General features: G+C 38.7%; 1 protein-coding gene across 1 annotated transcript; it reads left to right on the top strand.

Moving 5' to 3' along the window:
• The first annotated feature begins 6,144 nt into the window (after nt 1–6,144).
• On the top strand, nt 6,145–7,998 carry rprml (reprimo-like). Its single transcript, XM_015003470.2, has one exon. The coding sequence runs from the start codon at nt 7,208–7,210 to the stop codon at nt 7,541–7,543; it is 336 nt and encodes a 111-aa protein (XP_014858956.1). The 5' UTR covers nt 6,145–7,207; the 3' UTR covers nt 7,544–7,998.
• The last annotated feature ends 7,561 nt before the right edge of the window (nt 7,999–15,559 follow it).

Here is a 15,559-nt window from a genome sequence, read left to right as displayed (position 1 = left end):
TAAGATCTGCGGTGGTAGGGGGGGACGAGGAGAACCCCATGTTGATACTTTTTGATCCAAGTTTGATTTATTTGATGTTGGGGGTTAAAAAAAGACAGAAACTTGGATGAAATCTCAAATTGTTGCACAGAAATTAACTTAGGAGGAGTGTGCGTGCATGAGGCGGTGCTCAGAGAGGCGGACAATGCTTCTTATCTCTGCACTTGTCCATTTATTGAATCTTTATCCATGAGCCTGCTCCTATTCTCCAGTCTGTTGCTAAGTTACTGCCACCCTTGTCCAAGAACTGCTGCAAAGAAGAAATGACAGGAATAGAGAAATAAGTAGGAAAGCTATAATGGTTAACTGCTCTGCCGGCATCAAGCTTTCGGTGTAGGTGGACGGGGGATAATACACAGGTAGATAATACACTGTGAGCGATGAAAATCCCTCTTCAGTAATGACTGATTTGGATCTATTAGCTCCACAAGCCACCTGTAGCGAACACCCCCTCACATCAGTGGCATTTTGGGAAGAGGTACTGTATGCTCTGCTTGTCCTGAATAAAAAAAAAAATGCTACAGACTGGGTCAGATGGCAGCCAATTAAGACTGAACAAGAAGGAAGTAGGGGGAGCCATGTGGGGAGAATGGACGGGGTCCTGACCTGCATTACAGATCTATCTGGAGCCCTTTAAGCTTTTCACAGAGTCTGAGAAGCCAATATCGCAACAGGATCAATCTCAGACAAAAATCATTGTTTGATTAACCGCAGCCAGCTTATGCTTTTTCCACTTTGCCAGGTTCAAGGGTCAAGTGCGGGGTGATATGAGGTTTTTTTTTTTTTAAGGTGATTTGTCTGCGGGGCTTATAAGAAGAGCTCAACCGTCGCTTATCTGAGACATTGTGTATTTGTGTTGTGACGCACCTCAATCCGATCTGCCTCCTTCTGCAGCCCCTCTCTGGATGCGAGGCTTACGTTTCCTAATCCCAGGGGATGAAAGTTTATATGAGGAGAAAATAAACATTAATAACTTAACATTTAGCTTGGAAGGAAATTAAAAAGGAGGGTTCTTCTGTTCCTGATAAAACCTCAGGGTTGTCCTCACATGCGACAGCACTGTGCGGATTCAGAGAAAGGACTTAAAGAGAAAAACTGGATGAAAGAGGGCGAACAAAGAGCCAGGGGAGAAAAATCTGTGATTTGAAGATGTGTCTAAATGGAAATGAGCTTTAATGTGTGCTGGCTCGGTGTGTGGTGCGTCTGCGCCTGAGCAACAAAGAAAGAAAGAAAGAAAAAATCCTCCATTAGATTTGTGAATTCTGTAATCTGTTTCTCAAACAAACAGATTTTCATTTGAGCCTTTTGAAGCGGGCCGGCTGAAATAGAAGTGCAAATCTCTCTGCAGCGAAGTCATTATCTGCCTAAAGAAACTTTATGACTGCTGTCTGTTCAGTGCAGTGTCAGTGCAAGGCACCGGTCTGCTGTGGAGCCAGAGCAGTTTATATTAGACTAATTAATGGCTGCATTAACTCCATCTCATTAAGACTCCCAGAGGTGGCAAAAACCTTAAGATCAAAACTTGGCCTTTGACATTTTCTGTGATTCTAAAATAAAAAAAAACCATCACAGTTCACTTTCCCTAATTTGCTCTGGCATTTAATTGCCCCCATATGTCTTCTTTAGCAGAAGAATGGGCCACAAAGGAACCTTTACAGTTCAGGGTTTGCTTTGATCGGCTAATGAAGGGCCATCGTGGGAAGAATCCCTCAACGAAGAGGAGATGCTTCGAAGAATGTCAGGTGAGCGTCACACGGGGCGTGCTTTCCAGAAATGTATTTGCGGGCAAGAAGCCGAGACGAGGAGCAGGGGGCGGGGTCAAACTGCATTTCTCTGTTGCTGCAAATGTCTCTGCTTGGCTTGTGTTGCTAGGCTGCCACTTGCCTCATGTTGAGTGGAAAATTTTCCCCTTCGCATCAACTTCAGAGGACAGAAGAACTGCTCATCGGCCACCCCCGTGTCTACCCCGGATCTGACAGGAAGAGCTGTGGTCTGGCAGTAATGATGACACCTTCAGGGAGGACAACAGAGGGAAACAAATCCCTTCTCCAAACAAATGTCTTCGCCTCGTCTTTCTCTTCGTCTCAAAATCCAACTTTCCGACATATATCTTCAGTAGTTGTTTATGTTTTTATTTAAAATAATTTAAATCCTCAATAGGAGTACAAGTGAACAAGTGAAATATATATGACTCAAAATGTAAACAGTGGGCTTTTAGCTTCAAGGAAACCAGGTTCTGACGTACTAACAATTCAGAAAGTAGAAACATCTTTAACTGGTGAATTGTTTTTTTGGCTCAGTTCCTGTCGTTGATGTCTAAAATGGGAAATCCGTATAAATATCATCAACATAGATACTAATTTCGCTGTTCCATATCAGGCGCTGCATAAGACGGGTTTGTAATAGAGGGGAAGGTGAATTTACAGGTGTTGTGGTTTGAAAGCCTTCATAAATACTGTCTAATAAAGCAAATAATGGCAACCTGACACAAGAGCTATGTGCTTGCACGGGTCTCACACTGGGAGGGGACTTCACATGCACAACTCATTTGGTGCCGTGACTCATTTTAGACGGTAATGTACTAATAGGATTATATAGCTTAAGCTTTTTACAGCCATAACACTTTGAAAACTAGCAGCATGACTCATAGCTGGAGGAAGTCTTATTGTAGTGACTACTAATTGCCAGTGTTTTTGGTGATAACAGCACTAATACGGAACATAGTTGCTACAATAATTAGCCACAAAAGCCATTGACAGTTAAAAGTTATAAAACAGTTTATCTAAAAAGAACTTTTACTATTTGGATTTGTTTTTTGTTTTTATTTGGGTAATATCTTGTTTTGCCAGTATTCTTTTCAACACTATGAAGTGGTGAAAGCCACATCTAGAGAAGTTATGTTTAGTGTTTCAGTGTTTGAGTGTTTCTAGTGACACCGTGAAACAAAATGACAAGAAAAAAGCAATAGAAAACTTTAAAAACTGACATATAAGTTATATATATATATATATATATATATATATATATATATATATATATATATATATATATATATATATATATATATATATATATATATATATATATATATTGTTCCTTTTCGTTTCTCCTTCTGTTGCAGCTGCCTATGTGTACCATGTTAAGGTCTCAGCTGTGTTTGTTTACAAAAACGGAAAAAAGTAAATAAGTGGAAAATGTGAGCAGTTTGGACATCCTTTGGCTTCTCTTTTACCTGCGGACGACTGCAAACAATCACCTCTTATGCATATAATCACGCTGCAAACCCTTCGCTTTCTTTTGTAATTTCATGTGCCAGTCCATTTTAGTCAATGTGTCTTGGATACGTCATCTCTCCAAAGTAAAGGCATGTCGTTGCTCCCTCCCTGTCTTTCTCCATTAAACTAAAATAACTTCCCCAACCATCTGTCACTGAGCTCACAGGTCTTCTGTTGCTAAGGAACAAGTCAGACACTCGTTCATGTATGCAGCCTCGTATGATTTTTACAGTATCTGCATATACATTTGCCCCAACAAATCATCAACAGTTATGTGAAAATCCACAACTTTATGCTCTGCAGAGCCTGATGGTAAAATAATCACCAAGTGTTTGTGATATGAGTCATAGTAGAGGTTCAGTCACAAATAATTTACATATTCTAAGGGGTTTTTTGTTGTAAGTACAAGCAACAGTCTGTAATTACTCCACACTGAATAATTGTTCAACCATTATGAACTTGATTTACGTCCTTCAAATAAATTTGCCATAGTTAATTACAAAGATTGATTGAATGATTTCATTTCACCACAGATAAAAGTCATACTTTTTCTTTTACTTGCAGCCATCAATAAATTTATCTAACAGCAATCCGCCCCCAGGCTTAAGTTAGGTACTTGTGGAAGAAGCTAATCATTGTTTGTACACATGCTTGGCTGAAAGCTGCTTACGCAGACGTCAAGAGCATCCCAAATTAAATTTCATGGCCTTTTGTTATTGAACAAACAGAAGATTAATCCGACAGAGCCAGCTCGGCGGTCACACAGGGGTATTTGAGAGTGATTGACGGAGCTGTTTCTTTAAATATTGCAAACATGAACTTCAGATCAATTTATATTAATGTGAAGTTCAGATTGACATCTGTTTATGTTTTCCAACTGTTCCTGTTTGTTTTAAAGACATAAATAAATTCTAATTTAAGTTTTGGGTGGAGATTCAAAAACAGACAAAATGAGATAAAATTAGTTTTAATTCATGCATCAATATGAAGTTTTCATGGGTAGACATTAATTTTTACTGATATTACTGCTGCAGTTTTATGGTTGTAATGAGCACGAGCTAGAGGAAGCGTAACTATTTAATCAGAAAAACTTCTCTTCCTCCATTTCCTTCTTCTTATCTTCATCTCAGGACTGAAGAGAAAAGCAGAATAGCGGTTTTAAAAAGTGCAGCAACTTCTCTGCTTCCAAAAACTGCAAGGAGAGAAGTTCAGCTGCTCTTCTGACTGGGTCAGAGTGAAGCATTGTTGGATGCCGAGCTGGTTTCAGAAACAAAACAAAAACCAACAAACAAAAAAAAACATTTTCTTTTCTTGTGGAGCTCCTTTCAAACTGTTTGGTGAGTTAGGGATCATGGTTTTTAAATTGTGAATCTGTAGTTTATAGATCAGATTGCAATAGGTAAACTTACCAAAACAATGCGATACTGCAAAGTTTGTGCAAAGCCGAATCTGTGACAGTTTGGCAACCTTTTGTAACTGTAACTGTGGCAGCAAAGAAAATAAAAAATGTTTTGTACCAGCTACAGCTTGGCGAATAGAACAAGCCCATTTTATCGTTGCAGCAAATTTCTTCAGAATTACACAAAAAGTCATTCTGATTGAAATGTATTTGATTTCAGCAGGTTCAATGTAGATATTTGGGATCATTCTTTTTTTTATTTTTACAACTGTTATTTCAAATATAAGAAGCAACAAGAAATGCTTTAATGGACGCTAATTCAGCCTTTATATCATGATATGAAGCCATCATACAATAAAGCACCACTACCCAAACTTTTCTCCATCACTGAAAACGTCTTAGCATCAAACGTGGAAGTCCATTACTGATGATGACAATAGCATTACTTGCACTACATGTTGTTCATTTTTATTTCTGAAACTGTGTGGGTGTCAAGTCCACTTGCAGAAACCTGCAGCACTTTATAGACAAAGTTATCTCTGAGTGATACTTTCCAAAAACTAATTATGGAAATGTCTGCTGTTCAACAATTTAATTTCAGGCAGAAGCTTGGAAAGGAAAACAATTGGCACTGAAAAGGCAAAGGAGCCGTTGTACATATTTGCTGTTCAGCGATATCTTATTATTCAAGTCTTAACTGCTAAATTAAAACTCAGAGTGATAATTTGTTTTGGATTCCAAGACATCCGTGAGATTCTTTTCAAATGAGGCCTATAATAGCTAAAATGTAGATTAAATTCTGTTTGTTAGCTCATTCTTTTCACATCTTTAGGTTTATATTGTTTCAAAAATGTTAGCCAAACGAGTTTAAAGTTATTTTGCAAACCTTTGATCTATTTCGGATCTTTTAACTTCAAGCCACCGACTCCAAAATATTTTTACTGGCATTTTATAAAGCAGGCCGACAAAGTGATGCACAGAAGTCAAATTGAAAGAAAATGATACGTGATTTTATTTTGGGGGTAGACAAATAAATATCTGAAAATGAAGTTTGCATTATACATCAAGTTCTCTTGAATCAAAACCAAAAAAGATCAATTCTTCTTTGAAAAATGACTCAAGTTCAGTCATCATTCCATCTGTGGACGTCAATTTTTAGGATTCTTGGATTTGATTGTATCTCTGGATTCCGGTTGCAACTTTTTCAGCCTTGTTAAAAGGCGTCCTTCATTTTCTCATGAACTCAGAATGATGCTGCCATTACCATGTTATACAGTGAGCATGGTATATTCAAGATGAGACACAATGCTAGCTTTCTGATGCTTGTTTTGAATGTCGGCCAAAATTTTTCATTTTCACTTTGCTCTCATCTGACCAGAGCCCCTTTCTACGTGTTTATTCATATGTTACAAACTGCAAACTGTGGCTTTGGTTCAACAACAACTTTCTTCTCGTAACTCCTTCACAAAGGCCAGATTTGTGGCGTGCACAACGGATAGTTTTTATGCTGTTAACAAGTTTTTCCACCTGAGATGTGGCCCTCTGCAACTCCTCCAGAATTATAATGCACCTCTTGACTGCTTCTCTTACTAACCTTGTCGACCTGCTGTCAGGCTACAACGGCTTGGTTTGCAGACGTGCTGTACTCTTAACAGAGTTCTGTAAGATGTTAAAAGCTTGAGATACCAACATGTGTTGGTTATAAAATCATTTCTTTGTAAATAAAGTTTAAATCATGTTAGATTCCAATCCTCTCCACAATTTCTACTGTGGCTTGTTGGTTTATCACATGCAGTCGTAATAAAATACACTGAAGTCTGTGTTTTTAACTTGATGAAATACAAAAAAATAAAATAAAAAAAAGTTAAACTATCATGAATGCTTTTTCAAAATTAATTACAAATATGAATACATTTCTTTCTTTCTTTCTTTCTTTCGCTCTTTCTTTCACTTTCGAACGTGCAAACACACACGCGCGCGCACACACACCTGATAGTCGGAGCCCACCTGTCTTCTCCCGCGGTGAGGGGTGGCTGTGCGCTCCGCGGGGAGCTCATCATCACTTTAAAACGCACCACGGAGGGAGCGCTCGCAGTGAGCACAGGCGCACAGGGACTACCTTGTTACACCGGAGGGAAACATTGTGTCGATCTTTGTTCACTGTCTTGAAAACTCATGTAACTTCTGAAAAAAAAAACAAAAAAAAACACTGAGTTGAAAAAGAAAACTTACTTTGTTCGAAGGTGATGCGACTTTATTCGACTGTGGCAGGTTGGAGAGGTGGTTGCGGTCATTACGCACGAAAGCGGTAGCTGATCTCAATGTCTGGCAGGAGAGTTGGAGCTCGAAAGCGTGTAGTTGTGTCTTCCTCTTGGTTTTTGTTTGAAGATTCACATAAACCAACATCTTCACTGGACTCTAAGTTCTGTTCTGAGACCGTGCGCCACTGAAGTGGAGTCCCCGTGTTTTCGCTGCTGATAACCCGCAAGGAAGCATGAATGTTTCTCTTTTCAACATGACCCAAGGCGTGCTGTTTAATGGGAGCCAGACCCTAGCCGGGGCTCTGGACACTTATTCAAGTAACAGCTCAGAGACTGTGATGACCGATGACGGCGGAGGGTCGCTGGTGCTGCTGCAGGATGAGCGCAAACTCTTTGTCATGCGTGTCGTCCAGATCGCGGTGCTGTGCGTCCTCTCGCTCACCGTGATGTTTGGCATTTTTTTCCTCGGGTGCAACCTGATGATCAAGTCAGAAAGCATGATTAACTTCCTGGTAAAGGACCGGAGACCTTCCAAAGACGTGGAAACTGTCATGATTGGGCTCGGCTAGAGGACAGAACTCAGGCGTTGTGGGAGACCCAGAATGGGGATCAGGTGCGGATTTTAGGATCTGCATCTGGACGCGCCCGTCGTGGATGCTTGATGCGTGTCAAGATTAACGATATGCAAAGAACTTTACTTTTCCTTCCGACAAATGACAACAGGAAAGTATTCCTAAACGACCAATGTTTGTGCGTAAAGTTCGTGCGTAAACTCCAGGCAGTTGTTTACACGTTTACAACGATTCTTACATGTTTGGAGTGGTTTTAATATTGCCAACTTGAACAAAGTAACAACAATGTTTACAAGCTGTTACCTCATGCTTCATTTTGGTTTCCCCTTCTCTGAAAAGGATTGCTTTAGGAGTCTGTCTGCAAGCATGATTGTTATTTCTATTCCTTCCACGACTGAAGTATAATCCGTGGACGTGATGTAGGTTTTTTTTTTTTTTTTTTTTTTTTTTTTGAAGACAAAGTATTTTTTTTTCCTGGTCTCGTTTGGGTGAAAACACATTAAACCACCAATATTTTGTAGATTATTTTTGAAAAAAATGAAAATAAAAATGATCTCCATGACAGCTTGATGGAAGTGATTGTAACTGTTTGGCATGCTCGCGGACTGATCTGTAAGGTGATTTTTGACACGTTTTGCACTCTTAAAAATTACCCATGCTGCATGATATATTTTGTACCAAATCGTTGAAACTGCAGCATGCAATTAAATATGAAAATTCACTCGTCCTGCCTCGTCATCTGTTACTAATTCTTGTTTTCAAACATAATGTTTTTTAAAATAACTTCAAATTGTTGTAAGTTTTCCTTTTTTTTATTTTAAGCCTCTTTCACAAATTACTTAGAACAAAAATCTTTTTGAAAACTTTTTTGACACCACAAATATCACTCGGGTTTCCATAGAATGGTCCAAAAAGAAGAAAATGTTGATCTGTTTGGACAAAAATGTCAGACCTCTGACCTCAACAAGGACCTCTGCAACTGGACAATAACAAGAATTTGTAAAAAAAAAAAAAAAAGTTGTTTGATTTTGACCGGGAGTCTTTGTTTCAGCTGCAACACTCAGATGGAAGGGTCATAATTTGGCATAAACAAAATGAAGCCACAGAACAATTATATCCTGAGCTAACAAGCCATATAATGTGGTAGAATGCTGGAGCCACATTGTGAATTTGCTGCCGACAAATCCGCAGTGACTCTGAGACGCTGCCATGTCAATATGGTTCTGATTTTTCCAACACTTAATTGAATCTACGGCACAATGAATTAGTTCTGAAGGAAAACAGGGACCAACCCAGTTCTACTAAAATGTACCTGAGAGCAGTAATAAAAGGGCATTCTGTTTAAAAGCTTATCTCATAAAGCTGAGAGATAACCTCTTACCAGTTGTGTAATTATGTATTTTCTTATTTTTAAGCTGATTTGTTTTGCTTGACAGCATAAACTCACACAGGCTCCAAACCCATCGTGGAGATAAATGTTCCACAGCAAACAAGAACAAAAGAGTGGTTAGTCTTCATCACTTGAACATAAAGTCCTCTAAAAGTGTGATAGACTCTGAGAACTTTGTGTTCTCAGAGTCTATCACACTTTAGAAAATGTCAGTGAGTGGATATTGGTTGTGAGGGTCAGATCACACCCAGATCTGACTTTCTGGTGTCATTTTTCTATTTTTTCTCTGTGATCTCTCTCCTCCTTCTCCTTCTCCGTCGTACACACCGCACTGACGCAACCAAAGTTCTCATTATTATTTCAGCACTTGTTAGGAGAGATGGGCTGCACGAATCCTTACAAACACACCCATGCATGCACCTGCTCATTCATGCTGGCTCAGGACGCTGGTATTCAACGGACTGGCAAATTCTAAGAAAAATAAACTCCCGCATCACGCATTGGGAACAGCAAAGAACCAAAATTATGATAATGATATTTAAAGTTGTGTCTTTTTTGATCGCTTAAAAAGTGTGGAGGTTACGAGCATTTGCTTTAGCGGAGAGATCTACAATGAAAACAGTTCATATGCGTCGGGTTTGTGCTCCCTTTGGGGGAAGACTAAGCTAAAGTTTTTAGTTTCTGGTCCTGTGCCCGTGCACTAATGAATACTTCTTTGGAAAGCATAAAGCTGGCAGCCTTGAAGATAAATGGTTGTTCGAAACAGTGAAGCTTGGATGCTGTTTGAAAGAGAATATATTTTTATCACAGCTCTAAACACTAAACCAGGCACCGAGACAATGCAGTCCCCTGTGTGGATTTAGATACTCTCAGTCGTGAATGGGTGAAGGATTTGGAGGACTGATTTACAGAGACTTGTGGTGCGATGCACTGTTTCAGTGTCATCACTGGGCCTGAGGTCTCTAGTGTAAAAACCAGATGAAGTCGACCATAATCCAGACACACTGACACTATAAGTCTGATTCAATATTTCTCAGACTTCCAAAAATGCAGCAGACGTGTTTTCTTAATCATCACAACTCAACTACAAAAACTACATAGTAACAACATAATCATCCTATAATGTTATTTTACAGGTTTTGCAGAAATATGCAGTAGGTGGTCATGTTTAAATTTAATTAATGTACTCTGGTTGAAGTCTGAACAACTCGAAGGGGAAGAAAAATCTGATATATCACAGGAGGATTTGGGTAACATCTTGTAATTTATCACAAAAGAATGTTAATTTTCTAAACAAAAAAATAGAAAAAAAAGTGTCTGATTGAATAAAACAATTCTCATTGACAGAGTGCTCCTTTCTTTATGAATAAATCATTTGATTTATTAATAAATCATTTGAAAAGATCCTCAGATGATCTTTGTTTGATAACTCATAATTTATTTGATGATTTGAAACATTTAAGACAGACAAAAAAAGCTACTACGACAGAAATGGATATTTAAGAAAACATTTTCGACATGAATATCAACCCGCACTGTATGCGTGAATTATAAAATGACTTACCATGGTTCATTGTACAAAGAAACAGCACTTCTCTGTGCAAGAGATTTCCTTGGAAACAGAGTTCAGGATTCATCTAAGGTAAGGAAATATATATAAAACAAACAAGAAAAATAGTGATCTGTTAGTATTATTTGAACAAGCAGAGATAATAATGCCTTTTTAATAAAATGATAAGAAACTAAAATATGAGACCTGAAAACTTTCATTTTGCCAAAGAAGGAAAGACTCACACACAGAGAAGATGCGCTGACTCATAAACAAGAATCAGGGCGACATTAGAACAAAAAGCTTCCTGATGTACAACAAAGGATAAAACCCAGAAGAAAACAATCAAGAAACAAAAGGATTTAAACTAAATTTGAATAAAAGACACCTCCATTGCAAAATATAATATTGTGATGGGAGGAACAGAAAGATCAGAGAAAACCAAAATCATTCAGGCACCCACAGCTTCACTTACTGGACTCATCCTGTTGCACTTCAGTCCAAATTACATTCCCTTGACTTAACCTGATCTGCACATCTTAAGATTGTCCCTCGGCATGCTGCCTGACCTGAGTATTTTTACAGGATCCTCAGTCTTTTGTTCCAGAATAAAAGCAAGCACAGAAAGACAGAAGATACTTCACTAAACAGGGAAGAGGTAAAAAGAAATAAATACAGAAATACAATCTAACATTACTACAATAAATAGTTTTATAAGATTTAATCCTGCATTTATCACACAAAATGTTCGCCCAACAGTCCACTTTTATAGAGCAACAAGTTGACACATTCTGTAATTAGAATAGTCAATAACGCTGTTAAATACGGCTATGGGTTTAACAAAGACTGGAGGATAATTTGGTCACAACATGGTTCTAAAATAAAGACCCAACATTTTACATAAATGTTCAGTGCTATTGCTGCACATTAATAAATCCATCAGCTTTCAATGTTATGGAGGCCATTAATTTCCTGCATTTAGACGGGAATACTGGAAAAATGTGGACTATTTATGAATGCTCTGTGCAAGCATTTTCACTTTCTCACATAAATGTATCTTCTCTCAACAGAGCTGCACGTCAGTTAAAATATTCATACTCTTGCCTACATTTGAGACCTGCCTTCACCCAGGATGATTCAGACATATGTATGGAGCGCTTTCCACAGCATGTCACTCATGTTCATCTGAATAGATCTTTTGGTAATCTCTAATAATATAATTACAAATAATTGTAGTTTATGGAAGAGGACATGACCTCACAACAGGAAATGAACCGTAATTTGCAAAGACGTTAATGTTCCGCAACTGGAGCAGCACGTTTAACACGTTTTCATCATCCATGCATTGTTTGCAGGTCTGCAGTGTGTCAGGATCTGACTCTTTACTGTAACTGTGCAACAAGCCGTGTCACCAGTGACCTTTTTACAGCAGAGCCCTGGCGGGCAATAATGAACAACCATTAAATCATGAGCAAAATGAGGGTGATTAAAGCCGGAGTGGCATTTAGAAAAACAACGAAGACAGTTCTCCTGCTTGAAACCTCGTTTTTCAGTTTCAAAGGGACAACAATCCCTTAGGAATATGTTTTTTTACAATGCCGTGTTTTATGCATCTTAATCATCCCTGCTATCAAATCAGGAAGCACTTCGGACACAACCGTTTTTAATTCCCTCAGTATTTTTGATCAGACGCACAAAGGATCTCCTGTCTATGCTCAGGCAGCTCCCAAAAGGATGAAATGGCCTTTCTCAGCCCTATTCAATCTATTTCTAATGGGTTGCGCTGTATTCAAAGGAGGGAGCGATAATTGTGCGTGCGGCGAAGTTGGGGAGCGGAAACGGTATCTCATATCTCCCACAGGTGGATTTAAACACTTTATTCCTCCAGCATGCTCACAAAGGCGTGTTAAAGAGAAGGTTGACCCAGTAACAGGTGTCAGACGGATCAAATTCTAACTTTCACCACAGTGGAGGATTTCTGAAACCCTGACTGCATCTGTGCAGTCAGGGTTTTTTTCTTTTCAGTCTTCGTCCAAATCAGCAGCAAGCTCATGAAATTTTAAACAAATCCATTACGTTCTGGCAGAGGAGAAAACAAACAGCACATTTTCTCTCATTCTTCCCACAGCATGGTGGCGTTGAAAAGTTGGCACTCACGCACACACAAATCCTCACCCTAATTAACGTATTTAAACAAAAAAAAAAAAACAGTCAAATCTACATCATTTCACTCCCACAAATCGTGTCTTTGTGCTGGGTCGTGCAACTGTTCATTGCAATACAGAGCTGTGCTATCCGTAGGGATTACAGTGAGGATTTTTTTACCCCCCAGTTTTGACGTAATGTGGTTTATGCTTTCGTGCTTCTTTTTTCTCTTTCTGCCCAGTTTCAAACTTCAGCTGTCAGCGTGTCAGTGCGGTCTCACTCCGGCGCTTCTGTCTCTCTTGGTGGCTTTTATCTGTTGGCTTTTTTTTTTCATATTTTCCTTTGACAGCACAGGCTTGCAAAAGCCAATAAATCCATTTTACCACCTGCTGCCATGTAATATGGGATTAAGTTAAATTATAATAGAGAACACAGCGAATTAATCAAATTGGATTTGAGAACACGAAAGGAAAAACAAATGCGTTGCAGCTAAAAGGAATTAATTATTCTCTTTCTTTTCAACTCCTATTGCGTGCTCCTTTGGAAGTGACGTTGATAGCAGCCATCATCTCCAGCATGACCTTCTCTGTAAACGGTTTACTTCAGATGTTACACCTTTCAGAAAGTTTCCATTTTGTCTCATCCGTCCAGAGAACAAATCCCAAAAGGCAGTTGAAATTTATGGACCCAGTGAAACCAGTTAGCTCCACCAACTGGAGCTAACAGTTCCAGTTAGCTGGAACAACTACAAAGTTTCCTAGTTGTAGGATTTAAACTACAACTAGGAAAAGAGGTGCAGAGCAGCAAACAAATCACACGATTTAGTTATGAACAACTAGCAAACTGAAGTCCTCCACTCTGAGGAGTTTTAATCTACAGGTACATTATTGACAAATAAGATATAATTTAAAAAATGTAATTGCTTTGGTCAATAATTTCAGAAAGCATCACACACTGAATGAAACATTTTCAAACCTTGCCAGTTTGACGAATATGAATATGGCTTAAAGATAATGGAAACCCAGAATTCACAGTCTCGGAAAATGTTATTATACAAAAAAAGCTGTTATTTTAAAATATATAATAGGCTTATGAAAAATATGTCCATTTCTATGAGCTCTTCTTTTTATAAATCTCTGCATCTGAGTGTTGTGGGAGATCAGGCTGCAGCCTTCGGGTCGTCGGCTTTCTTCTTCTTCTTCTTCTTCTTCTTCTTCTTCTTCTTCTTCTTGACAAAACCTCACAGATTCTCTGAACTCATCACTGGAACCAGACATTAGGTTATGTCTGCTTCAGGAGCTCGACATGAGGAATGCAACATTTGCAGCTGATGTGTAGAGTTCGTCTGTGCGCAGTGGCTCTTGACGCACCGACTCCAGCATCAGTCCACCTCTTGCTTCTCAAATTCTTGAATGGGTTTTGCTTGACATTCCTCTATTAAGGCTGCGGTTCTCCCTGTTGCTTCTCCATCTTTTGCTTCTTCCTTTCAGGTTTCTATGAGTGTGCTTGGATACTGCACTCTGCAAACAACCAGCTTCTTTAGCAACAACATTTTGTGGCTTACCCCCCTTGTGAAAGGCATCTGTAATTGTCTGCTGGACATCTTTCAAGTCAGCAGTCTGCTCCATGATTGAGTAGCCTACTGACCCCGACTGAGAGACTGTTTAGATGCTCAGGAAACCTTTGCAGGGGTTTTGAGCTAATTAGCTAATTAGGTTGTGACAGCACGAGTTTCCAGTATTTAACCTGTTCACAATATTCAACTTTTCTGAATGTTGGGCTTAATTATCATAGTCATAGACAGCTTGAAACATTCCACACGGTTTGTAATGATTCTATATGCTAAACGGGTTTAATTTTCTGAAATTAGGGACAAAAAATATTGAACTTTTTCACTTTATTCATTTTTTTTTTTAGGTGTAGCTGCATATTGCTCTGGATTTATAAGACTGTTGCATCTTTTCTGTAAAAAGATTTGCAGAAATTAATATTTTCAAGACGATCATCGTCCCTGTAACTGTTTGCTTCAGGTTGGGCAGCTGACTTAGAGTCAGACATATTCTGACTCAAACGAAGCCAATGCTTCTGCTGATTGATCTTTGTCATAATTATCTCAAGTTGAACATTTAATTGAACATGTTTTTCAGAGATAAGAAGAAACCTTGAAACTTGCTTCTTTGTGACAATTCCAGTTTGTTTATTGTAATTATCATAATGTAGTGTCACTTCTTATGATGCCTAAAGCGGGACAGTTGTCCATTTTCTGCAAATAATTTAAAAAATAAAGTATTTCTGTAAAATCCTGCATTGGAAATGTATTGTTTTTTTTTCTTTCTTTCATTATATCTATTATTATTGCACAATTGTTGAGAAAAAATTAATGCACCTGTGGCTATTTACTTAAAATCCCAACCGTAGATCGTTTTGTATGAGTCATTACAAACAATATGCAAATGGAAACCTTGGTGTCTGCAGGGTTTGCTCGACAATGTGTATCTTTGTGAAAAAGACTCTAATCATATTCTGGGTAAACAGACGCCCGCATTAAAACAAACAGGAGAGAAAAGCATTGCTACTGTGATCTTTAGCTGGACAGGTGGCCAAACAATCACATCCTGCTGTGTTTGTGCGTTGACAGAAAGAGGAGGCACAACAGGCACGTCGGGCCGATCGCTGCCGAGAAAGACATCGTCTTTCTTCCGTGCCTCATTCCTCGCTGAGGAGATCATAAACTCTTCTGGATTAAATCATCAACTGAGCCTCCAACCTGGAGGAAACTTTCAAATGAAGCTTAATAAAGTTACGGCTCTTTGTTTTATGCAGACCTTCAGCAGTTAGGTTAAATCTAATTCTCAAAAGGAAGTTGAACATTACAGATCCTGCTCGGACCGCTCCTGCATCCTGTTACCAAGTCAGATCTGGTTAAAGG

Source organism: Poecilia mexicana, unplaced genomic scaffold (assembly GCF_051168715.1).
Source record: "Poecilia mexicana isolate PSO_F unplaced genomic scaffold, ASM5116871v1 scaffold_8, whole genome shotgun sequence".
NCBI classification, from domain to species: Eukaryota; Metazoa; Chordata; class Actinopteri; order Cyprinodontiformes; family Poeciliidae; genus Poecilia; species Poecilia mexicana.
This window is presented reverse-complemented; position numbering and strand designations above follow the sequence as displayed.

Excerpts from the sequence above, each read along its gene's own strand:
- rprml (XM_015003470.2), top strand. The coding sequence starts at position 7,208 with ATGAATGTTTCTCTTTTCAACATGACCCAAGGCGTGCTGTTTAATGGG.